Below are 27,191 nucleotides of genomic sequence, written 5' to 3'. Positions count from 1 at the left end.
TAATAATAATAATCAGGGGTAATTTCACAAACACTGAAATGTCTTCAAATACTAACATGTACAACAAGTATTAAAAGTTTAACTATAGATTTAAAGAAATTTGAGTGTTTGTGAACATAGCCTTGATTGTTTTTCGGACTAGTAGGTGGACTAACTTAAAAAAAAAAAAATATTTTAAACATGCAACTTTCACCTGATATTTCACAGTTACTGAATTTACATGTAATGCTGGTAAAAAAATAAAGACGTTATCATAAAATTTAGATAAACGGAGTTTATATAACAAAAAATATCATGAGCTTACATTTCACATTTTATAACTTTTTAACCTCATGGAATACAGATAACTTTTTCTAATTGGATTTCAATTTCATGTACCTCTAGTACATTTATGCACCTTTCTTTATTATTCGGCCAAAAAACAAAATACCTGTGTTTACAGTTCATTACTGACCGACCATATTCTTTCATGCCAAAATCACCAACCTAACCCCTTTTTCTCTTATTTTCCTTGCCCTATAAATCTGTCTTGGTGTGATATTCTCAAGACAAATTGTAACATTGAAAGTTCAATAGTATTTTACAGAGTTAGGAAACGGATAATACAAAAACAAACGGAGGAAAAAAAAAAAAAAAAAAATCTTTGTCTTTGTTTATTTCTTTAACTAGATTTTTGTGACAGATTCAAATCACAACAAAACATGGATAAATTTAATGTTTTGAATTTTAAGTAATATTTTAATTTTTATTTGACCGCAGTATAAAGAGAATGCTGACCTGTACTTGAGACAATAAGTAAGTAAATATATTTAAATAGATGAATATTTTATGGATTTTAGTGTATGCGTGTAAATACGATTTCTACAACTATTTTATTCCGACTTGCATGTATAAACACCTGAACTAAACTAAAGACTACGCTAATGTGTATTAACAACTGTACAGTAGAAAAATACAATGTACAATTTTAATATTCTTTTGGTACAATTGTGAAACTTACTCTCTAAATAAACTCTTAATAAACTAAATAAAACTAAAAAAAAGCACTATGTCAATGATTTCATATTGAATAGATATTCTATATACATGTACACAGATGAAATAATATACAAGATGAATAGCATCAAATATAACCTGTATGGTTTAAACACCATTTCATTTAGTAATTAAACACAAATTGCTACTTTACATTAAACAAAGTTATTCTGCCTCAAGTTATAAGACGAATCTCAAAACACACTATTTTAATATGCCTTTTAAACCGATTCCTACTTTCAAATTTTAAGGAGTGTTTTAAGTGATTTTAAACATTAATCTGTGCACCACTGAGCAGTTTTACTGAATGTACCAGAGCTGTACAAGATGGATTATTATTATTAAAATAAATACAACAAATCTAATGATCTATTGAAAAAAAATTACTATATTTTAATTGTAGCTACATGTACCTTAGTATTTTTGTGTTTGAAAATGACAAGAGAATAATACATGTAGCTCAATATTAAAATATATTAATTGTTTTCCAAAGAACTGTGGCGTTTGTTTTAAATTCAACATAGATACATCTATTATGTGGCTAATTGACTTAAAGTTGCTGATGACCATTTGAAATTTTGAAGTGGACCAAACATTCATTATCATTTATTTTTAATCCATTACAAATTACAAGGTTCCAAAAAAAGGACTTTAAACGGAATATCAGTCTTAAAATTGTATAATTTCATTCAGTTTGTACTGAAAATTTGACATCTAATCTACTGTGAGAGAGATAAATGGGGTTTAATGTCCACTCGACACAAACTGGGTCATTTCGGAACTACATATGGTTTAATTTTATTTCAATAATTCACTTGCACGTAGGTGTCTTTAGCAGTGGGAGGAAACCAGGGAACCTGGAGTAAACCCACAAGGTTGAACAGGTGACCCTACTCCTTGTCAGGTACAAGCAGAGAATCGAAACCCAATACGTGTTGGGTTAATTATTTTGATGGGATTTTTATAACCTGATGGAATCTAAGGCAGGAAATTATCTACATGTATCATTGATATCTTGGTTCCGTTTTCTTAAATAATGAATATGGGTTAAACCATGAAATATTAAGATGTTTTCGGAAAAAAGGACTAAAGATAGTGACTAGCACATGTATCTGTAAATACTGTCCAAAACACACTTCAAAAAAACAAAACTAAATTTAATAATTGAACTAGAAACAGACGAGGTGCGTTCTACTGAATATTTCAACTGTTTATTTCCGAGCGGTTTTATCCTCAAGATGATCTATTTTACTTGATAAAAACTGACTGAAATGTTGTCGATCAACTAATACACCATTCAGACGCTTATCTTTAAACCAGTTCAAAATCACCGGGGATTTTAAGACAGGATCGAGTTATGTTCACACATACTATAAGCCAAACCGGTTCAACTATTCTGACCTCTTCGGTTGAATTTTAGTGTTAAGTACTAATGGGTAACAACAAAACACATACTTTAAAGAACATACTAATGGGTAGTTTCACATTCTTTATTCGGTTCTTGCACGCTTTCGATAACACTCGCACTGCCTGACCGACATTTTCCCAGGAATGTTACTTACTGCATACTGCGCATGCCCAAAGCGAGCTGGAGCTGAGGTTTTTATTTTACGCCAAACCGATCAGGCAACAAAGTTAAACTGGTTTAACAATCCCCTGGGTTTTTAAATCAGTTCAACGTAAGCGTCTGAACAGGCTATAAATCTATGGCAATTTTGTTTTCCACTTTTTGTTTTCTCAACATATTTTAAACTACATTGTAATTACAAGAAACTAACTTTTCAAAAGTATCGAGTTGGGATGGAGGAGCACGATCTCCCCATTCCTCACCATGGAACATCACTGATCTCAGAACAAAATATATTGGTACTTAATTTACTAAATAACCAAATTTTAGCATGCAATAATTTGAATAAACCCAGAAAATATGACTGATAAAGCAATCCCTTCCATTTTGAAAAGTGGACTATTAATATCTACTTAGTACATGCACTTCTAATTGGCAGTTAATCATTGTAGATACACTTGTATCTATGTATGTGACCCACGACAGCAAATTGAGTCGGACATTGCAACATTACTAAATGCCATTTAAAGAATATTGCAACTTATCGTTTAAAATAGATAAACAAAAATGTCAAAATAGGCTAAAAATAAAACAAAAAATTAGTTTGCTGTATTTGTCAAAACCCTACTTCCACCATTTGTGTGTTATATCATTAAAAATATATATTTAGCCTATTTTAATGTTTTAGTTGACATAATAAAAGACTTGCGACTTCCAACTCATTTTGATATCCCAACTCACACCCCCAAGTATAAATGAAGTTCAATATAATATGAATGATTATGGATTTACATCATGAAATGTCACATTAATTATAGGCATAAAATAAAAGTAGAAAATATGATTTCAAAAACTTAACAATTCAAACAAAAATATACATTTATACATATTTCTCTTGTATTCATCAACTTAAACAATTAATATTATTAATATAATCCTTTAGTGGCATTTAGCAATTGGAAACATAACAAAACTGACACAGTTATATGGGACAACAATCACTGGTTTATTATACATAAGCACAACGTTAAGCTTGATAACGATAAGAGAATACTTATCGAAACGTTGTGCTTGTGTATAATAAACCAGTGATTGTTGTCCCATATAACTGTGTCAGTTTTGTAATATTATTAATATCACTTCTTCGTGATTTAGACTAAGTATACCAACTCACTGCACTTCTTCGTGATTGAGAATAAGTATACAAACTCACTGCACTTCTTGGTGATTAAGAATAAGTATACAAACTCACTGCACTTCTTTGTGATTTAGACTAAGTATACAAACTCGCTGCACTTCTTCGTGATTGAGCATAAGTATACAAACTCACTGCACTTCTTTGTGATTGAGAATAAGTATACAAACTCACTCTGTTGTTTAATGGCAGATAACTGAACCATTCTAAAACTATGATGAAATGGATCATGGTATTCTGGTACTATGATAGTGGATCAGAACACTCATGCAAGATGACAGTTTGTTAACTAATAACATCCGTATTATTAAATAACTCACTTTAATTACGAATAATGAAATCTAAACATCTGCACACACTATGCTGCATCGTCCATCTTCCATGCTACTAACATATCACCTACCCGGTATGGTATTTGTTTTGTTTTTTTAAGCCTGTAGAAAAGCGCAATAAAAACACAAATTTGCAGACAAAAAATTGTCAAAAAAACGCTGGCCTTTAGAGGAAGATTGGATATTATTCACTATTATAACATTGACGAAATACTGGAACTGTATTTGAACAAATCTTCAGCTTTGATCACTCAAGTCTTATGTTTGATTCTGTACTTAATGACGAGATGCATGTATATTGCACAGTTTATATAACAGTTTAACCACGTCACTGCGCTATTGTTTCGGGGGTTGCTTTATTAATAAGTACGTTTTCCGGAACCAGGAGATCAAGAGAACCTACATTCGGGGCTGATATATTTTCAATGGTGGCCTCGACTGGTAAACTATCAGCTGGATGCTCAGCCGGCGAAACAGGAAACGAATGTTTTGAGTCACTAACATTGGATTCAGTTTTTACTTTTTTAACTACAGGTTCACTACTGACATTTACGTTTTCTAAAGTACCGTTCACAAATGTTTCACTTGATTGAGACCTTTTATGGGATAATGAGGAGATTGAATTGTCTGAGTTTGTTGATGCTGTAATCGTCGCGGTAACATGAATGTTTACGTCCCCACCTGACTTTGTTTCATTTTCTTGTTTTATATGAGATCGTTTTAATTCCCCGTAAACCAGACTACTTAAAGAAGGACTATCCGACCTATCTCTAGGGGGTGGTGTACTGTCATCTAGAAAACGGTCCATATAATCTCTGGAAAAAAAAAAAAAAAATTAAACCGAATTAGAGAATATAATTCATCAAGCTACTTAAGCTTTGATTATTACAATTTCTGTACCTGGAACAGTAAACTGGACATTTGTGACACGATTTCAAGAATCGTTGTTGACACGATCAGACTAACTCCACCAATTTTTTCAGAATAGGGTTTTTTCATTATTAATTTTCCGACAGATTTCTTTCTCCAAGTAATAAATTAACAATTTGAAATGAAATGAAATGAAATGGAGTTTAACGTCCTACTGTTCTGCTCCTAACCTGGGCTAATGAAGACAGGCATACGCCATACAGTGTGCTATGAGGGAAATTTTGCCCGGACAGCGGCACTACGGCCTACTCTTATATCGAATTCCAACTGCCAAGGGATCTTTTACGTGCACGCCAATGTGTACACGGGACCTCGGTTTTTCGTCCCATCCGAACGACTAGACAGCTTTCCTTGTCAGCCCCTCCGTCCTGCATCACTGACACCTGTACAAATTGTAAATTACAATAGAAATAAAGTGAATAATATGTAAACTGTACTTACGTTACACCAGGATGTAATGCATATTTTCTTTTTTCTAATCGGGTTTTATTAGCGAAGGCGTCATGTCTTTCTGTTTTCTTCCACAAATAATAAAACTGAACTAATTCACCTACCGACCTCGTTCTCACCTAAAATATATACCAGTATAATACAAACAATTTCTAGAATTATTAATTAAATCACGATCATCGAGTCCAATGTATATGTTATTCTATAAAGAATAAATTATGGATTTCATTAATCTTAAATTTTGAACTCAACTCACCTTGTTTTGTTGAATAAGATAAAAGTTTTTTCCGTAAGTTCTGATGCCATTTTCAAAATTTCTACATTCTTCCTCTGACCATAAGCTCATTGGATCGGATGTTGCTACGGCTGACATTTTTCTCCGTCGTAAAGCTTCATCCATGTTATGACCGCATTGTAATAATAAATATAAAGCCTGTAATATAAAACAAACAAATCTATCTTAAACAAGTCTACAAATAAAGTACATGCTGTCATAGACAATGTCAGTCATTCAGCCATGACAGAGAGAGTTAGATGGGGCTTAACGCCCACTCAACACAAACTAGGTCATTTTGGGACTAACAGATGGTTAATTTTATTGTCATTGGGATCGGACAAAAACTGAGGTCTTGTGTACACATTGGCATGCACATACAAGAAAGAGAGAGAGAGAAATGGGGTTTAACGTCCACTCGACACAAACTAGGTCATTTCAGGACTAACATATGGTTTAATTTTATTTCAATAATTCGCTTGCGCGTAGGGGTCTTTAGCAGTGGGAGGAAACCGGAGGACCCGGAGAAAACCCACGAGGTTGGACAGGCGACCCTACTCCTTGTCACGTACAACTAGGGATTCGAAACACCGCCAGTTGACTCAATGACAGGCCTTATGATACAGTGCGCACATGCTAACCATTCGGCCATCCAACCCCCCCTCTTGATAATAATAACACAGGATAAAACTGAATGAACTTATAAAATTAGAAAGCAGAATAATTACCTGTTCATCATCTTTAATATGTACACCTGTTGGTATAGAATTAACACCAGTTGCTGTGGCTAAATTCTCCTTTTGCACTTCTTTTAAATATGTTTCAACTGAAATATAATTACATAAATTCCAGTAAGTTAATCCTCAACATTTTTAAATCACTACAAAAACTTCATTCATGTAGCATCTAACTTAAAGATAGATTACGGGAGATTAGATAAAGGGCGGACAGTTCTCACTATAATAGTTAGATAACAGATAATGTAACTGGAATATGCTGAAAATTTCAGTCAAATTACTTCACTCTAAGCCGAGAAATACTCATTATAACATTGTAGCCTTGATTATCATTGTTACCACTGTAACAATAATAATAATAAAAATCTTGATTTTCCATTTTTGGTTTAGCCATCAATGCTGTTGAACAGCAAATAGGATTCAAATGTAATGAAAATCGGAAGCATCAGATGGCATCAGGAATTGATTATGGTCTTGTCATGCTAATAAATGTCTAATTAATAATTTATAGAACATTTCAGGCCCAAAGAAAGACCTGCAATAGGCCGATTTACATCTTTTCTGCCCTGACTGGGCTAACCGTTCAATATATATTGCAAAACTCCAGAAGTCAGTACATAATTTCTTATCGACATTAATATCTTCTTCAATAATACGTCAAACTTACTTATATTATCTTTATCACCGTCAAGTTTACTAGGATCCCATAATAATCTATCTTCATTTTCATAGGCTGTCATATAAAATAAAACTGATTGGTGAAGTGGTGAAATGAAATGTTATACAGGGCCCTTATTCACGAAAACTTAAACTAAGATACAATCGAAATTTTAAGAAATACTGCAATTCGATTGGCTGACCAGTAAAATCAATTTGCATATATCCAATGAAGTTGAAGTATTTCTTAAAATTTCGGTTGTAAATTAGTTTAAGTTTTCGTGAATAAGGGCCCAGATTTAAATGGACAAAATGAAATGAAATGAAATGGAGTTTAATGTCCTACTGTTCTGCTCCTAACCTGGGCTAATGAAGACAGGCATACGCCATACAGTGTGCTATGAGGGAAATTTTGCCCGGACAGCGGCACTACGGCCTACTCTTATATCGAATTCCAACTGCCAAGGGATCTTTTACGTGCACGCCAATGTGTACACGGGACCTCGGTTTTTCGTCCCATCCGAACGACTAGGCAGCTTTCCTTGTCAGCCCCTCCGTCCTGCATCACTGACAAGGGAGAACCACGCCGGAAAATCTGGATGAACTTTCTCGACCAATGCAGGGATCGAACACCCGACCTCCAGGCTAGCGAGCTAGCGTCTTACCCACTTAGCCACGTGATCCCCTTTAAATGGACAAAATGAGAATAAAATACAATATATTAATGTTGTATAAATGCTATTAAACTTATTTACATTCAATTATTTATATTAATTTCTAATCAGTTATGTTCGGCGAAGTATTTGAGCAATCTGAATTGAATGGCAAGTCGTTTGCGTCTGGTTAGTTCGGACTGAATCGGGAGTATGGTTTGACATTTCACTTTTGCCCCATAGTTTTTCCACTCTCATCAAAGCATATCATTTCAAATGACGCTCAACGCCTAAAGAAAATGATGTCGCATTAATTTCAAAATGTTCACTGTGTCTTTAAGTAATGGATATTAGGATCCCATATTTTCACGGTTAGATATCAATATTGAATGAAATGGGGAGAGAGAGAGAGAAATGGGGTTTAACGTCCACTCGACACAAACTAGGTCATTTCAGGACTAACATATGGTTTTTAATTTTATTTCAATAATTCGCTTGCGCGTAGGGGTCTTTAGCAGTGGGAGGAAACCGGAGGACTCGGAGAAAACCCACGAGGTTGGACAGGCGACCCTACTCCTTGTCACGTACAACCGGGGATTCGAAACCACGCTAGTTGACTCAATGACAGGTCGTATGATACAGCACGCACGTGCTAACCATTCGGCCATCCACCCCCCTCCCCCTTTGAAATGGACCAATATTAAAGTCTAATTCGTGTTTTTAATATCATAGATTACGGATAATCCTGCATGATAAATAAAACATTGTATAATAACATACCTGGTGCATCTCCATATTTACATAAACCTTCTGGTACTTTAACCTGATAATCTCCACCAACTTGTATAGTCTATAAATAGTGTTATATAAATACTGAATAAAAGTTGAATAGTCTGTAATAAAACTTGTATTAGTCTGTAATAGACATTATAATAATAATGAATAAAACTTGTACTAGTCTGAAATACTGAAAACAAAGCTTGTATTAGTCTGAAATACTGAAAACAAAACTTGTATTATTAGTCTTTAAAGGGACCATCCCGATTTTAACACAGTCTCAGAAATAAAAGTCTGTGTCCGTGTACTTTGTCTCAAAATTTCAGCTTAAAATATTGAGTCACTTGGACGCGAACGTCAAAACCACTTATCCTGACACGTAACCCTTTTAAGATTTCGGATCAATTTTTTCGTTGGGTGACCCGATAATTTATTGCCATTCCTTTTGGGGTCTATATACAGTGCATGACCCTCGAAACGTTCTGTATTTGATAACGAAAGGTAAATTTCACCTACACGTTATTTTTATCAAATGAAAGTCTGGTTTTTATAATACAGCTTGGGAGACTGGTCTCCATTTCCAGATGAAGACTGACGGGTTTAAGTTGTTTGAAAATGTATCAAATATATTGAGTTAGTTGCTCGGCCCTAAGGTAGAGGATTTAAGAGCTTTAACACAAAATTAAGGCAGGACACTACCTTATAAAACACTCTGTATAGATTGATCTGTCAAATTTTGATATCAGCTAAAATTGCCCAAAATAGTTAAAATTTGTTGATTTTTCAAGTCGTGTCCAGCCTTTATATTATAAAGTGTTAAATATTTAGTCATTTGTATAGGTAAATCAAATTTTTAACTTTTAACTTGCTTTTTTCCGTACTCAATTTTTCACCCATATCAGGTCTTAGAAAACCAAATTCTCAAAATCTATGAGAGATAATGGTCTCATCTTTGGAATACGATTAGTGCTATAGCTACTGTTTGCAATAAGGTGATTTTCAAAGTGTTTGTTATACATTTGCACATTTTATTGTACAAAATCCTTTTAGTGGTGTATTCGGCCACACCCACTTGTTTTATGTGGGATGCATAATGTTCTTTATTAACATTCAAATAGTAAAATTTATGCCTTATTGCACTCTTTAATGCCTATATATGTTATTCCAAATCACAAATAGTTTGTTTCAATAAAATTGTTGAAGATTTTGATTTCCTAACCATAGCCACCGTGAATATATAAAAAATCCAATATGGCCACCATTTCCATGACAACAAATAAACATTTTGCGCTCAAATTATCAAATCTGATTTGGGACATCATATACTAATATTACACTAAATGGCAAGTTTCTGTTATCAATGTAAAATTCTTAGGTAGTGTCCTGCCTTAAGTAGTTGTATTCTCCAAAATATAACCAAGATTGGCCCCTCAATAAAAGTTATAATACGATTTATACCGAATGAGGGATTTGTGATTGGCTATCAGACTATACCTATAATAGGTCTATTTAAATTCAGTCTAAAATGTCTTTGAAGAAAAATTGTATTCTTGCTCACCTTTTTCCAATCTTCTTCAGCTATTGGATGATAATCAACGTCATCTTCGGAATCTGTGACATCATCATCATCATGTACACTACTGCGATGAGGAACTTTAGCTGAAAATACAGGTTACATTTATTAGAGAGACAGAATTATCGTCTCAAATTCAATTTGCTTATCTCTGCTGAACCCACATCAAACACAGTCAAGGCATTCATCTAATGAACATCTACACCAAGTTCGAACACTCTACCTTCATTAAAAGTTCTAAGAGTTCTTGTGTTCCAAAAGATGGGACCACCAGACAAGGGATAGACACAAATGGGGTTTAACTTCCACTCGACACAAAGTAGGTCATTTCGGGACTAATACGTGGTTCAATTTTATTTTAAAAATACGCTAGTGCATAGATATCTTTAGGAGAAAATCCATGAGGTTGGACAGGCAGCCATACTCATTGTCACATACAAGCTAGGAATCGAAACCATGCCACTTGACTCAATAACAGACTTTATAATCTAGAGAGCACACCTTAGATCATTCGGTGACCCAATGTACCAAGAAAATATCTTTTCCAAAATGGACACTGAATAGAAATGTATACTTACATCTAAGAAGACGCGGAGTGTGGGAGGACGTCACGCTTTCTAATAAATCAGTAACAGTCGTCTCTTTGTCATCGTCATCACTATTGTTTTTTAACACATCTCGAGCGATTTCATCTTTATCTAAAGTTAAATCATGATTACTGAGAATCTCCTCTTCACTACTAGAACGTGTATTATCCTGATTGTCTTGGTTTTCACTGTAACCATAAATAGCCAATAAATCTTCTATTGGCATCTCCCCCTCCTGCAACAAAAAATTAAAAACATCAAAATTGTCCACCGGTTAAGAGTAGTTCCCCCCTCCCCTACATGTACATGTACATTGACGATTTTAACCAGGACCAAAGGTCTTGATTGCCCACTGTTAAAGAGCAGCCTACTTCTTGCCACGTACAACCGGGGAATCGAAACCACGCCAGTTGACTCAATGACAGACCTTATGATACAGTGCACACGTGCTAACCATTTGGCCACCCCCACATGTCTGTCCCTTTGAGGTCAAGTAACTTTATTTTAAAAAATCGGACAAGCATCCAATTCAACATACCGGTATCTACGAAATTTGATGGGAGAAGAGGTTGAAAATGCACAAATCTGAGAGATCAAGGAGCTTATCCGGAAATGTAACCCCTTTTAGATTCCGGGTCAATTTTTTCGTTGGGTGACCTGATAGCATATTGCTGTCCCTTTAGATGTTTATACAGTGCTTTACCCACGTCTTGAACTTGATAACGAAAGGCAAAATTCACCTACATGTTATTTTTATAAAATAAAATTTTGGTTTTTATCCAGACACCGTATAATACAGCTTGGGATATTTCCAAATTTCCACTTGAAAACAAATCATGTATATTGAATTAGTTGCTAGGCCCTAACGTAGGGGATTTCAAGGGCTTTTCACACAAAAATAAGCAGTTTTATTCTCCAAAATATAATACAGATTGGCCCTTTAACTATATTTAGTGATAGTTTTATAAGCTTAAACATACATTATGCAAGAGCTAAATCTGTCTATTGCAGGTCTTTCTTTAGGCCTGAAATATTATCTAAATTATTAATTAGACATTAATTAACCTATCCAGATCATAATCAACTCTAGATGGCATCGCTAGCCTGCGATCTTTAGAGGATTATGAGTCGATTTACTGCATGACTTTCCTTCACGATTTAACGATTAAATGGATAATCGAGACTATGCTGTTTATCGTACTGACTTTAGTAATGATGATCGAGGCTAGGCGGAAATTTCAATCGCTTAGTTCTCCGTTCATAGTGGATCAATTTGAATGAAATTTTCAGCAAATTGCCTTTACATTATCTAGTTTTCAACTATTATAGTGAGAACTGCCAACTCGTTATCGAATCTCCCATAATGTATCTTTAAGTATCAGATATCGGTTTTACTGATACAGTTAGCGGCTCCTACATAACAATAACATGTCACAACATCCCAAAAGTTCACCTCAAAAATCTCAAGACAGTGACTACAAGATTTGGATGACAAGCTTAAATCAGTAGGGTTCGATAAAATTAGGAAGTTAATAAATTCTCATTTAAAAATTACTATGTGGACTATTTTGTTAATCTCAGAGAAAATAATCGACAATGGTACAGTTCATTTCAAATTACTAACAGAAAAGATTGATTCCAAGTGATTATTTATGGAGCCAGTCATCTAATTCTGGGTCAATTTTTTCGTTGGGTATTGCCGTCCCTTTAGATGTTTATCAGACACAAATTTATAATAATATTTATAATCATATTTTGTGTGTGTTTTTAATGCAAAATTTTACTTGAAAATAGTATTGAATTATTATAAATTGTGTCAGCTGTGGCAAGATGTGATTCCTTTGGCAAACAAAGAAGAATCACGGTGAAAAATACATGTAGAAGATAAGGATTCCAAAACAGCTTTAGAACATAGGTGGAGAAGAGAGGTATTTCAATATTGCAGCTATATAGGGACGGATCGGAACTGTCAGCGGACATCGTCCGATCAGAGACAGTTCCTAAAGGAACAAGTGATACCCACGACTGTACATTACGTCATAACGTGCGAAATTTATTATGCTTAATAAACCATTCCATAGCAGAATATTGCAGAAAAACTTATTTAGTGACAAATTTAGGCCATCTGAAATGGATACAAATGTAAACATTCAGTAATCACCACATTTTATTGTTTGTAAAAATTGATTCTAATTAATCAGGTATGGTACTTCACCTTTTCCAAATCATTGAGCTCGTTTGAACAACTGTCACCACTCATATTTTCTTCTTCTTCAAGAGTTTGTTCGTCATCAAAGTCATGAACTAACATATCAGCCGACGGATCAAAGTCACGATCTGTATCTAAAATAAACACAGAGATCAACTTAAACATGGTTTATATTGTATTATGACAAAGCCATGGTAGCTTGTCGATGTTGAAACAATCAAATGACCCCTTTGGACAAGTCATATCATACGTAAGTCATAACATTTATCAATTTACTACAGAGAAAAGTCATAGCACAAGTTATGGCATTTATCAATACTACTTACATGTGCAGTGACAAGAGTCTGTGGATAAACCAAGGAAAGTAACATTAAATTTTGTAAAGATTTAACTAACCATTTAAAACTTTTTCTTAAATTGTTACAAAACCATTTTTCTGACACGCACATAGCCTACAAAACACTATAATAATTGATTGAAATAGACTAATACTTGATAGGCTACATGGGCCAATAGTTACCGGTCTTCTTGTATAAGTTTCTAAATAGAGAGAGAAATGGGGTTTAATGTCCACTCGACACAAACTAGGTCATTTGGGGACTAAAATTATGTTCTATTTTATTTCAATAATTCGCCTGCGCGTAGGGGTCTTTAGCAGTGGGAGGAATCTGGAGGTCCCAGAAAAAACCCACGAGGTTGGTTAGGAGACCCTACTCCTTGCCACGTTCAACCATGGATTCGAATGTCAGGCCTTATGATACAGCGCACACACGCCATCCAACCCTGTTTCTAAATAAAATAAAATGCATCTAAGACAAATAATACATGTCATAGTCACTCATAGTATTGGGACCTTTCATTTATAACCCTAGGCATATTGTACGATATAAAAAAAAAAAAAATAATTAAAACTGCTAAAAATCAAATTGAACTAAAGATAAAATGAAAGTTTAAAGTAAAAACACAGGAAAAAAATACAAAAGCAGAGTTTTATCTAATAAGCTTAAATATATATACAGTACTAAACTTAAAATTTATTAAATACCAGTAACCTATTCTAAGTTTTGGGATCTTGGTCAAATGGTCAAAGTTTAAATTACTTGAACATTGTAAACTTAAATTTATTAAATAGCCTATTCTAAACTTTTAGATCTTTGTCCAAAGTCTAATTTACTTATGTTTATTCTTTTTAAATTTCTTTGAAGCTTATTCAAATGCACTTTAACTAATGTTCTGTAAACTTATTTATAAAACACATGATTTAAAATATAGGAAATAAATAATTCTAAAGTCCAAAAATGCCTCCTCTCTGTCAGAATAATTGAAAAACGCGAACAAGTAAATTGTCTAATTTCAATTTTGTTCAAATCATCTGTCAAAATAAATAACAAGTTGAAGTTGATATAAAGATTAGATCAAAATCCTTAACATGTAAAGTAGTAATGAAAACGGGATGGAAAATGTTTTTCCTAATACAAATTTTTGAAGCTTCAAAAATGACAGAAAAACGTGAATTTTTGGAGTTTCCCCAACCTCCAATCATAAGCTTCACATTGGGCTATCCCAGCTAGGTTGACCTAATTTGCATAAGCTAGGGCGCGCGGAAGTTTCTTCATTAGTATGTAAAATGCGCTCACCAGGGCTACTTGATCCGCTTCCAGCACCCTGTAATAGAAATTTTGAATTATAAATATTTATAATATTTCGCTAAAATGTCCCATCTAACCGTATTTATGTTGTTTCGCGGTAAAACAACCCTTGGACCATTTTTCCTCGAGCCGTCAGTCATGTCAAATTTCCCGTCTAAAAATCTTCGAAATAAAAAGCGACTTAACTTAGTCCAATTGGCATGCAACAAAACAAAATTCACAATAAATATGTACGGGGTAACTATACACATAAATCTATCACCTATTTTAAAATAATCAAGTTGTACAATAGCCTATTCAAGAAATTCCATCAAATGATCTGAAAGGGATAACACAAACCTCCATTTTTCATGAAATTATGGGATACGTAAACGATAACCAAAACGAGGCTGGGGTCGAAAAAGAGGGGAAATACCTCTCAAAAACAGCCATTTTGATTGGCTGTGACAAAATTAGATAAATATTTACAAATTGGTTTAATATATTTTTTAAACAATATAAATGTTAGTTATTTGTGTAAGTTCAATCACCAGTGATTGTTCGTTCGCACTGATATGCTCTACTTGCGCTGTGAAGCAGGAACAAATTCGAACTGAGCAAAAAGGGATTTTAAGCCCATATTATGTCCGCCAATCATGTGACAGGTAACAACCAGTGCTCGTTGCCCCAAGTAACCATTTAGATTACTAATGGACGATAACTCTTGGTGAAAGGTCCAGGGAAGATTTCTTGAGCGATAAGTTTGATGAATTTCATTAATTTTGCTGAACAACATACACAGAAAAGACAGTAAACCATACACGATGTCAACAAGTAAAAACAAGAAGCATTTAAATGCTCCGTAAGTTATTGACAAAAGTTCTTCAGCTGGACCAGTGGTAATAATATTATTGACAATTGACATTGGTCATCAATCATATTCTGACAGTCATTTGTGTTCTCCGTTCTCTATCCAGTCTCAAATTTATAAAAATTGGCTATTTCAATTTCCTCTAAATCTGAGCAATAAACTGTTATAAAACTCACACAACTACTAATCTTGTTGTCATCTCCAGTTTTTTGGGTTTTTTTTAATAAAATCTAATCTATTAAAGTAGCTAAGTCTCTAGATCTAACTCAATATCATCAAAGATTTTCGACATTGAAAACACAAATTATTTGTCAATTCAAATCAACATTGATCTTGTGATCTTACAGGGAAAACTCAAAAGGTGGGCTTCTGATATCCAATATTCAAGACAAAATAAACATTTTACCATTGGTACACGAATCGTGTACCATAAAATCGGCATAATGCGTTTCAGCGCCATTTGGAACAGGGGACTCAAAGAACAGGGCTAGACATATTCCACAAGTCATGTCAAATGGTGACGCTATATTCTTATCTGGAGAGCATGCGCAATAAATACCATCGGTGTAGACTGGAAAAAACTGACGCTAAAGATTGCCATTCACATGAGACTTCTGGCGTATTTCGCCGAACATAACTGATTAGAAATTACAGTAAAAACAGTAACAATTGAATGTAAATCAGTTTATATACATTCATATTACATGATTATATGCGTTGCGACCCATTTTTGTCAATTTCTAGGTCCCAAATATTAGCGATTTAGCTCCTTTAAGTTGCAATGTCAAATAATTCCCATCATAAACAAATAAAAAAATCTCTGAACCATCCATAATTTTAAACAGATTTCTTCGATTATGAACAAACTACTTAACTTTGGTTATTTTAAACTTACTTACTTGTATGTTTGAAATCACCTCCCGTTGAATAAAATCTGTTGTAAAATTGGTTATTTTAAACTTACTTACTTGTATGTTTGAAATCACCTCTCGTTGAATAAAATCTGTTGTAAAATTAAAGATTCCAACGAAAAAAAAAGTTCTCTCTTGAAAAATTTGATGTATTTTCGATTGAGTACAAGACAACATGGATTTCGTCACGTGTTGAATGAAACCAGTGAAACTGTTGCTGGGGTGCACATGGTTTAACTTTGACAGAGATTTTGATAACCAAGTGTTGCAATCAAAACAAAGCGTGATCAGTTTGAGTTTGGGCAATGAAAAATATCAATTAAACTTTAAGACAAATACAAGTTTCTGAGTGTACCGGTATTGTCAATTTGATATCATTCTTTCAATCCAATAATAACCATTTTAATAACATCTATAAGCATGATGCAGTAGCCCTGAAAGTGCCTATTGAGCATATAAAATGTACAAGCATGTCTAATTGGATATTATTGTTTCAAAGTTTATTATCAAGGTTCGGAAACATTCGAACAAAGAAAAGTCGAAATGCTACGAATCTTGAGTGAGAAAATTCTCCGCCGTTTGTTTCACTATACCAAAAGGCCCTAAAGTGAACGTAAGCATCTCTTACAAATGAAATTGATATTTCTATCATTCTTCAGTGATTCACATTCTGATACCCTTTACGGTACCTGAAAATAACATGTAGACGCAAAACCTTAGTTTTTTAGTTCAGTCGTGTGACGAAGATAACAGAACGCACATAGCTGTGACGTTTTCTTTGATAGTTAAAGAAATTTAACTTGATTACCCAATAAACAATTTTAATCTCTTGACCACTAAAGGTGCTAATTAATTGATGATATTAATAGAAGTTATAATTCTCATAAAAGTTATGATATACAAAACATGGGTTACTAAAGTATGGATAGTATTCTCATTTGTTCTAAATTGTAACACTGTCATAGGAATTTTTTTTATTAAACCACTAAGTAAATAGCAAATAAATTGCCTGGTTGCTATGTGATTTTGTTTCGGAACATACCGTCATTTTTAACTTGCTTTTTCTCAAAACTTATTTTCCCGACTTGGGAAGTTTCAAACCGACACAGCTCAGTCAATTTTTACCCGAATCAAACCACATCATTTTCAAGGTATTGGATTGGAGAATGTTAAAACATCAAAAACTCAATTTTCAAAATTTCCTCATTGCGACTCATAATCCCAGCACGGGTCACATATGATACATTTTTCAATTCAGATGCTACGATATGATTTGTATTGCGATTCATAACCAGGTCATTATTTACGCAGAAAACAACAGAATAATGAGTAATTGAATAATTAATATTTTTATTAGTAATAATAGTAGCGTCATTAAAACCTGGAAAGAAAATTACAAACACTGTGTAGGATTTGAAATGTTCGAGTATCTACTTGTGGCTAACAGACAATTTTTATGTGTGAAGGGGTGTAAGTAAAGGTGTACTGGATTTTATATATAATATCAAGTAACCTGACTCAAGACCACATTATTCACATATCAGTGTATCACATCAGATATATTTAATTATTCCTTTCCATATAAGAATTAACTACCAGTACAAATACTTCGCCGAATGGTTAACATGTGCATGCTGTATCATAAGGTCTGTCATTGAGTCAAGTGGTACGTGACAAGGAGTAGGGTCGCCTGTCTAGCCTCGTGGGTTTTCCCCGGGTCCTCTGGTTTCCATCCACGAGGAAGCGAATAATTGAAATAAAATTGCACCATATGATAGTCCCGAAATGACCTGGTTTGTGTCGATTGGACGTTAAACACTCTCTCTTCGGTTTTATTTATGTGTAGTGTGCTTACGTTGTTTTGAAAAATTGTTGACCAAGTACCATATTTACATATTGATATTGCAGAACACCAAATCCCAATGCTAGTATGAAAAAAGGGACACTGACACATTCAGTTACTCGCAGTAAATATGGTGGTGGAGGTGTAAGGAATACAACGTTTGCTAGTTCCCGATCCAATATTGTATCATCAGCCAGTAGAAAGAGCATGGGAGCACAAACCGGAGACAAATCTAGTCATATCAGACCTCCAGTACAGGTAAATTAATGTTGAGAATATTTATAAAAAATAATTACGTTCAGTGCACGGCAAAAAAGTTGGTCGTATACGCATGCAGATGTACATGTAATGGGATTGTTTCCATGTTACCGACGAAACCTAGCGCAGAAACACTGCGTAAACACATAAATGTAAATATTGTATGACAGAGGATGGTTGGGTAGCTGAATGGTTTAACATGTTACCAATCGGGTCTTGTCATTGAAGCAAATGGCGTGGTTTTGATTCCCCTCTCATACATGACAAGAGTTCGGTCATATACAATTTTGAGTAAATTCTTGACTTAGGTCTAAGAATACTTTGTGAACTTGGAGCCAGGTTGGTCAAGTTTCTAGGCAAATTTAATATACATTTGATGTCAGAAGAAAGACAGAAGCATAGGCCTGACTTCCACTCATCAATGTGATTTTGATGGAAGGTAAACTAATATAATACCATTTTTTATTTCATATCATTGTCAATATCTGTCATCATTAGCCCAGTCAGTGGAGAAAAGTTTCATTTTATTTCCATTAAAAAAAAAGGAATTAGTTTAATATTTTATCTGTTTTAGGTTTTTGATGAAACTGGAATTGATGTCACCCCAATACCTTTACAACAAACAGATCCAAATGTAATGAAGAAAAATCAGAGTAATATACTAGGAGACAGTACTGCTGGCACTGTATGTTTATAATACATGATATTCTCATATTCATAAGTGTTGTAACAGTGGGGCAGGAAACTATGTGTCCATTTTATTCGGGTCGGCGGAAGACTGGGGGGGGGGGGTATATATATATATATTTGCCACACAAAAGATAAACTTTACAAGGATCATGTAGTGAATTTTTTTCTGTTGTCAATAATCGACACACGTCCATGCTTTTCGAGCAAAATGCAACTCATAGTGCACTGGATGGTGTATGCCCATCTTCATTAGTCCATTTGATGGGTGCAGAAAAATAGAAACTTAAACCCTATTTTATTTCATTTAAGAAACTTTTGTTGCCATTTTTAAGATTAAAATTCACACCTGACAATTAAAATGTTTTGAGTTAGTTTGAATATGTTTTTAGTTCAAATATATCATCAAATCATCCAGTTTGTACGTGGGAATGTATCTTTAAGAAACTTCTGTTGTCATTTTTAAGATTAAAATCCACACCTTTCTTTTTCAGCCATCTGATTTACTATCACAGAATTCCTTCATGTATACAACCGGTACAGCCAGTATTTATGGAGGATTTTCAAGGTAATGTACAGGAGCTTATTTAAACATACATTATGGAAGAGCTAAATCTGTCTATTGCAGGTCTTCCTTTAGGCCTGAAATGTTATCTAAATTATTAATTAGACATTAATTAACTTACCCCCAGACCATAATCAACTTTCGATGTCATCGCTAGCCTGGGATATTTACTGGATTAGAATCCGATCTGCTGCTCAACGCTCATTGATGATTAAATCAAAAAATGGATAATCAAGACAATGTTTTTTTATCATACCGACTTTAATAATGATAATCAAGCCTTAAATTTAATTGCTAAATTCTGGTTCAGAGTGGATCAAATTGACTGAAATTTTTAGCAAATTTCCTTTACATTATCTAGTTTTTAACTATTATAGTGAGAACTGCCAGCTCTTTATCTAATCTCCCATAATGTATCTTTAAACTCTTGATGCATCATTTCACGGGTCATACTGGCGACTTTTGACCCTATGACATCACGCATTTGATTAACAAATCAGCATTGATGTTTCTAGTGGGATACCCACAGTTCCGTGCACCGGCGCCGCACACCAAGAATTCGCCGCACCAATCGACAAAGTAAAAAATTCCAATATAACTATAAGTAGTTGAATTAATGGGTTTATTAATATTTGTAAAAACTGTAACTAACCTGTGATTCTGTGATAAAAGGCATACACTCTTTCTCTTGAAGCACCAATCGACTCCGTAAAAACAAATTCCAAGTGTATGAATTATTATTATTACCTAACTTGTAATTCTGTGATAAAAAGAAACATTTAAGCCCACATACCTCTTTCTCTTGATGCACCACTCGACGAAGTAAAAAATTCCAATGAATGAATTAATATTTGTCAAAAGCATATACCTCTTTCTTTTGAAGGGGGTTGGATGGCGAATGGTATCATAAGGTCTGTCATTGAGTCAACTGGTGTGGTTTTAATTCCTGGTCTTTCGCGACAAGGAGTTGGGTCCCCTGTCCAACCTTGTGGGTTTTCTCTGGTTTCCTCCCACTGCTAAAGACCACTGCACACCAGTTGACTCAATGATAGACCTTATGACTGAGTCAACTGGTGTGGTTTTGATTCCTGCTAAAAAAAAAAAACCTACGCGCAAGCTAATTTTTGAAATAAAATTGAACCATATGTTAGTCCCAAAATAGCCTAGTTTGTGTAGAGTGCACATTAAACCCATCTCTCTCTCTCTCTCTCTCTCTCTCTCTCTTGATGCACGAATCCACAAGTAAAAAATGCCCATATAAGTGTATAGATTAATGTGTTTATTATTTTCAGATCTGTATTTAGTCAGTCATATGATACAGGATCTGGTATGGATGAAATAGCTGAACCATCACAAGAACATTCTTCATGGGCTGGTAATAAATATATACTTTAATAAATATAGATTTCATTCTACAGTCAAAAATCTAGGCCTGCTGTGGCCGACTTTCTGTTCACACATAATTTCGGAAGCAACGACTCCGTTGAAACATAATTGCTAGGATCTAACTGAGACCTCTACTGTGCTTCAGTCCCCAACAACTATATAAAGGGAACAACCCCACAATCTGATTTCGCGGTGGGCCCTATAGGACCCGGCTGACAGTCAAACCTAAATTTACCTACCAGTTACCACACCTAATATGGTAGCATTATGGAAAAGCGGGCCAGACTGCGCATGCTCGCCATTCTTTCTTTTCTTGAACCCATAGCCTCTCTTTTGGATGACATATACCTTCGGCGCTTTCCTGCAAAGACATTGTATCTTCTCCAAATAAGCTGGATCAATCCTTCTTTATGACTTCCTCTGGCAAGTTTCTTAAGAAACACTTGTCTACGATATCTCCAGGAACAAAAGAAGGAACAGTTTATTTCACAATCTGACTTAAGCTTGAAGAGTTCACATAAGAACGAAACTACTAGCATAGCTTCATGGGTGAAATCAGGAACGGCTACCCACCACTTTTAGATTTCCAATTCTACTATTTATGAATCATTTTTAAAAAATTCACTCTAGCTCTGCTTTTAAATAGATGTTGAGTCACATTTTTTTGCTTGATTCCTTTTTATTGTGTGTCTAGTTGTTCAGATGGTACAAAAAGCTGAGGTCCAGTGTACACGATGCCGTGCATGTAAAAGAACCTGTAAATCATTTAAAAAAAATTCACTCTAGCCCTGCTTTTAAATAGATGTTGAGTCACACTTTTGGCTTGAACTCCTTTTCATTGTGTGTCTAGTTGCTCAGATGGGACAAAAAGCTGAGGTTCCGTGTACACGATGCGAGGCATGTAACAGAACCCTTGGTAAGGTTAGCACATGCGCGCTGTGTCATAAGGTCCGTCATCGAGTCAACTGGCATGGTTTCGATTCCCCGGTTGTACGTGACAAGGAGTAGGATCACCTGTCCAACCTCATGGGTTTTCTCCAGGTCCTCCGGTTTCCTCTCACTGCTAACGACCCCCTACAAAATTGAACCATATTTTAGTCCCGAAATGACCTAGTTTGTGTCCAGCGGAAGTTAAACCCCATTTCTCTCTCTCTCTCTCTCTTTTTATTGGCCTAAACTTGAAGTCAGGAAACAGCCTTTTTTCCCTAGTAGTTGATAGTGCATGACATACTCCAAGTTCATGCAATAAACCCTGATGTTATCTACTTATAAATACCACCGAGTAGATTATGTGACATTTTACACGGTCACTATCCTTGATCAAAAACCATCACATCGTATAATATAATGATAAAAATGTCTAATTGTCAAAATTTGGAAACAGAAACCCTGCTTCAAATATAATTGTTTTATATAATTTGTCGGACAAAAATATCGTTTGTGTAAAAGATATAAATTTAATGAAATGCATCGATGTCCATTAGAAAGTTGACCAATAATCTTTAAACAACTAATATTTCAGATATACAGTTTAAAAGAGAAGAAACGAAAGAAATTGTAACGGACAGTGACCTGGAGAAAACAGTAGACCTTAATTTAAGTGAAACAGAGACAATATGGCTACTAGATATGCCAGATATTTGTGTTTTTACCGAATCAGAAGAAGCTCCATCAATTAGAACAAGAAATGAAAAATACTTAGAGGTAAATGTAATTGTAACATGGACGGGAAATCTTCTCCCTTGTTCTTTTCATTAAATAAGCAGATTGTTTTCCCTCAAGTAGATTGGGTGGAGCTTAACCGTGCAATAACTAGACATGTTCAATGTTATTGCACACTTTTGCTGGTTTACACTAGTTTTAGTAGAAATCATATAGAGAAGTGGGGTGGGTTTTCTGTACAATAACAACAAGCATGTTAAGCAGTTGTCAATGTTACAAGTCAATATAACTTATTAAATGTGGTATTGAAGATAGTGGGAATAGAAAATGTTGTTCTCGCTGAAGACCTCTTCATACTGGTCTTATTCATGATTATAAACCTATTACAGTAAATCTTTTTGATCTTTGGGGTATATTCTATGCCCGGAATAACTTGCGGTCTGAATATATAGAGAGAAATTTGGGTTTTTTCTTTAAACCCGTAACGGGTTATTCTTCCAGCGTAGGTTGTTTTTTTCCATAAAAAAACATGATATAAGGTTTTACTGACCGGAATTCTGGGATATTCTCATTTTACGTACATGTAAACTTAAACGGTTTATGAGCAAGATAAAATCCTTGACTTCGGTTATGCTGGGAAAAAAAGACTTCAGAAAAAAGCCTCAAAAGAAAAACATTGGTTTGCCGGCCTCAGTTTTTTTTCTTTTTCTCAGGCCCCAATTTCACAAAGCATTTTTAGACTTAAGTTAAGAATTGACTCAAAATTGTTTGCCCTACTTTAAGTAAAATATAGCCCTTTATAAAGCTTGTGTTGCTTTAATGCATCAAATACATTAATAAGGAACTATATGCAAAGTTTTGTGTTTCTGGATCAAAGATTTTTATCATAAACAGTGATTGAAAGTTGAGTAAATTCTTAACTTAAACATACATTATGCAAGAGCTAAATCTGTCTATTGCAGGTCTTTCTTTAGGCCTGAAATGTTATCTAAATTATTAATTAGACATTAATTAACCTATCCAGACCATAATCAACTCAAGATGGCATCGCTAGCCTGTGATCTTTAGTGGATTATGAGCCGATTTACTACCTAACTTTCCGTCACGATTTAATGATTAAGTGGATAATCGAGACAATGCTGTTTATCGTATTGACTTAAGTAATGATGAACGAGGCTAGGCGGACATTTAAATCGCTTAGTTCTCGGTTCATAGTGGATCAATTTGAATGAAATTTTCAGCAAATTGCCTTTACATTTACATTGGCGTGCACCTAAAAGATCCATTGGCATTTAGAATTAGATATAAAAGTAGACCTTAGTGTCACTTCCCAGGCAAAATTTCCCTCATAGCACACTGTATGACGTATGCCCGTCTTCATTAGCCCAGTTGGAGCAGAACAGTAGGATGTTAAACCCCATTTCATTTCATTTCGTTATAGTTTATTGCTCTATCCAGTTACAAAATTACTCTGAAGGATTATTTCAGTAATTTTTTTACTAAGGGTAGTTATCCCCCTTTAGTCTCCAAATTTCTTCCATATGACAGATGCTCGAATTGACAAAATTGCAATCGAATGATATGGAATTCAGTCCTGTCAAGGTTCTTCAGTCCCGACAACGGAAGTGGTATGAGTAGAATCGTGACGTAATAAAACTATAAAAAGTTGAATACATGAATATCTCTTAAAAACTGGTATGTAGGCCCAATTGCTATAACATAACTATTTTCTTTTTCCAATTTTTTTATGCATTGTCTTTTTTTTTATTTAAAGCTGACTAAAAGTCGAGCTGGTAATGACAGATATGCTGAAAGAGGAATGAACACATTTAACGAACCACCAAAATTGAAACAAATACAAACAACTAAAATACAGAGCAATGTAAGTATAGTTTATATTAGTGATAAATAGGGTTATATGGCCAGGTTAGTAATTCGGATGGGACGAAAAACCAGGTCCCGTTTACAAATTGGCATGCACGTAAAAGATCCCTTGGCAGTTGGATTTCGATATAAGAGTAAGCTGTAGCGCCGATGCCCGGGCAAAATTTCCCTCATAGCACACTGTATGGCGTATGCCCGTCTTCATTAGCCCAGTTTAGGACCAAAAAGTAGGACGTTAAACCCCATTTCATTTCCAGATTAGTAATTAATAGGGTTACTGTATATGGCTGGATAAAAACAAGGCTTTTAGTTATTCATTGAAGAGGAATTAGTTTGTCCCAAAAAGATCTAGCACCTATTGCATTCCCTGGTGGATTGAATAGTTTCGCGATACAAATATTATCATCATCATCATCATCTGTAAGTGTGATATTGACAGAATGGTAATTGACAATGATGTAAGGTTAAACTTGAAAAATTATCAAAGTGTAAAGTGGACAAAATGAGCTTTAAGGATATGTTCCTTCACCAAGGTTTATTAGGGAATCCCTAGACCACCTTTTTTGCATTTCTGTAATTTTGGGAAATTATAAATTAAAATTATGTTAAATATTCAACATAATATTGTATGTATAGATTCTTTGCTTATATTTTATACAGGATATTGGTATAATGGCAACAACATGGGATATGCATGATACATATGAAGCATTAGATAAAGAAAATAAAGGTATATATGTCTCTGGTTTAGAACAGGTTTATCAATATCAATTAAATTATAATTCTGATTCAAATTTTCTTCCCCAAAGGCTTTTTGTTCAGAGTGAAGCAATTTGGCTGAAATTTTCAGCATTTTCTGTTTACATTATCTAATTTTTGACTATTACAGCGAGAACGGCCAGCTCTTTATCTAATCTTACCTAGTGCCCCTTTATCTGTATTTAATGTGTTTTAAGTTTAAAATCTTTCAAATTCTAATTTTATGATTTGTAAATTGACTGACAGGAGAGGCAAGTTTTCTAGTAGGTGAATTTCACTGCCAGTCAATCAAGACTGGAAAATATGACTGAATGAGAATTGAAATGAAATGGTGTTTAACGTCCCACTGTTCTGCTCGGACAGGACTAATGAAGACACCATACAGTGTGCTATGAGGGAATTTTACCCAGACAGCGGTGCTATGGCCTACTCTTATTTCAAATTCTGTCAATGGTTCTTTTACCTGCATGCCAATGTCTACACGGAACCTCGTTTTTTTTTTTTGTCCAACCCGAACGACTATACGTTTCTCTAGCCAGACCCTCTGTCCTACACCACTGGCAAGGGGAAACCATGCCAGAAAATCCTGCTGAACTTTCGCAACCAACACAGGAATCGAACATGGGACCTCCAGGTTAGCGAGCCAACATCCTGCCCACTGATCCACCATGGCTCCCAAGCTGAATGAGACCTTGTGTTCAATTGCCATTGAGAAATTTTCCTTTTTCATTATTTGTGCTAAGACATTATTTTATTTATTTGATTAGTTGGAAATGAAGATGATGAAGAAGAAGGTACAATCAGTCGACCATCGACCCCTAAATCTGGCGAAGAGAAAACAGATGCTGAGAAAGAAACAGAAGGAACAACATCTCGTGGTAGCAGTGCTAGAATGGGTGAGCTTATTTTTAAGTTAATGAAGTCACTTAAAGCTGAACTCCGATCACAAAACTACAGAATTAAACATGCATTATGCAAGAGCTAAATCTGCCTATTGCAGGTCTTTCATTAGGCCTGAAATGTTATCTAAATTATCAATTAGACATTAAATAACTTATCCAGACCATAATCAACTCTTGATGGCATCGCTAGCCTGCGATGTTTATTGGATTACGTTCTGATTTGCTGTTCGACTTCCATTCATAATTTTAAAAAAATATGGATAATCGAGACTATGTATTTTATTATACCGACTTTAGTAATGATGATCAAGGCTAGCCCTAATATTCAATCGCTAAAATCTCATAGTGGATCAATTTGACTGAAATTTTCAGCAAATTGCCTTTACATTATCTAGTTTTCAACTGTTATAGTGAGAATTGTCTCCCATAATGTATCTTTAATTAAATAAATAAAAAAAAAAGTTATCGGCCTAAACAACTGCCATACTTTGTAGAACAAACATGGTGATCGCTTAGGGGGTAACAAAAACGCAGGCAGGCCACCCCCACATCCAGTATATGCCGTGTCAAGCGAACTGTCCACATCGGATTCTACAAATTGAAAACAAGTATGACAGTTGTTTAGGCCAATAACTTTGTTTATTTAATTATTTCTGTAGTTTTGTAATCAGAGTTTAGCTTTAAGTCAGATTGTTTGGAATATATTTGAGGCATTCTTTGTTCGTGAGATATTAGCAATAGGGCATAGTCTTTGTTTTCTGGAATATTTATTTAATGTTCTGTTTAAAATACATAACTGTCCTGTTTGCAGTGGACACTTACAGCTAGCCCACCAGATCCATTCACTTGTTTGAGGTGT

General features: G+C 34.5%; 2 protein-coding genes across 4 annotated transcripts in view; one reads left to right on the top strand and one right to left on the bottom strand.

The window, feature by feature from the left end:
• Window positions 1–639: 639 nt before the first annotated feature.
• On the bottom strand, window positions 640–14,986 carry LOC126819359 (mesoderm induction early response protein 1). 2 transcript variants are annotated; one of them, XM_050547360.2, is made up of 11 exons: window positions 14,965–14,986; window positions 14,614–14,641; window positions 12,983–13,110; window positions 10,759–11,002; window positions 10,166–10,266; window positions 8,611–8,680; window positions 7,188–7,253; window positions 6,512–6,609; window positions 5,766–5,942; window positions 5,501–5,628; window positions 641–4,944 (listed from the first exon to the last, which is right to left on the bottom strand). In XM_050547360.2, exons 1-11 carry the CDS (start codon window positions 14,968–14,970, stop codon window positions 4,458–4,460), a joined length of 1,533 nt encoding a protein of 510 aa, XP_050403317.1. In that variant the 5' UTR covers window positions 14,971–14,986; the 3' UTR covers window positions 641–4,457. The 2 variants fall into 2 exon arrangements, with proteins under 2 accessions (XP_050403318.1, XP_050403317.1); XM_050547361.1 differs by lacking the exons at window positions 14,614–14,641; window positions 14,965–14,986 and adding an exon at window positions 13,373–13,467 and having other exon boundaries at window positions 640–4,944.
• A 339-nt stretch (window positions 14,987–15,325) lies between these two features.
• LOC126819350 (dynein axonemal intermediate chain 4) overlaps window positions 15,326–27,191 on the top strand; it is a 37,608-nt gene continuing 25,742 nt past the window's right edge. For both annotated transcript variants that reach the window (XM_050547340.2, XM_050547339.2), the window contains exons 1-9: window positions 15,326–15,466; window positions 18,295–18,487; window positions 19,062–19,172; window positions 19,669–19,742; window positions 21,032–21,114; window positions 22,648–22,829; window positions 24,562–24,669; window positions 25,332–25,401; window positions 26,198–26,326. In XM_050547340.2, coding sequence (XP_050403297.1) covers window positions 15,429–15,466; window positions 18,295–18,487; window positions 19,062–19,172; window positions 19,669–19,742; window positions 21,032–21,114; window positions 22,648–22,829; window positions 24,562–24,669; window positions 25,332–25,401; window positions 26,198–26,326 — 988 coding nt within the window. In that variant the 5' untranslated portion in view covers window positions 15,326–15,428. The remainder of the gene's footprint in view (window positions 15,467–18,294; window positions 18,488–19,061; window positions 19,173–19,668; window positions 19,743–21,031; window positions 21,115–22,647; window positions 22,830–24,561; window positions 24,670–25,331; window positions 25,402–26,197; window positions 26,327–27,191) is intronic.

Source organism: Patella vulgata, chromosome 4, assembly GCF_932274485.2.
Source record: "Patella vulgata chromosome 4, xgPatVulg1.2, whole genome shotgun sequence".
Classification (NCBI taxonomy): Eukaryota; Metazoa; Mollusca; class Gastropoda; family Patellidae; genus Patella; species Patella vulgata.
This window is presented reverse-complemented; position numbering and strand designations above follow the sequence as displayed.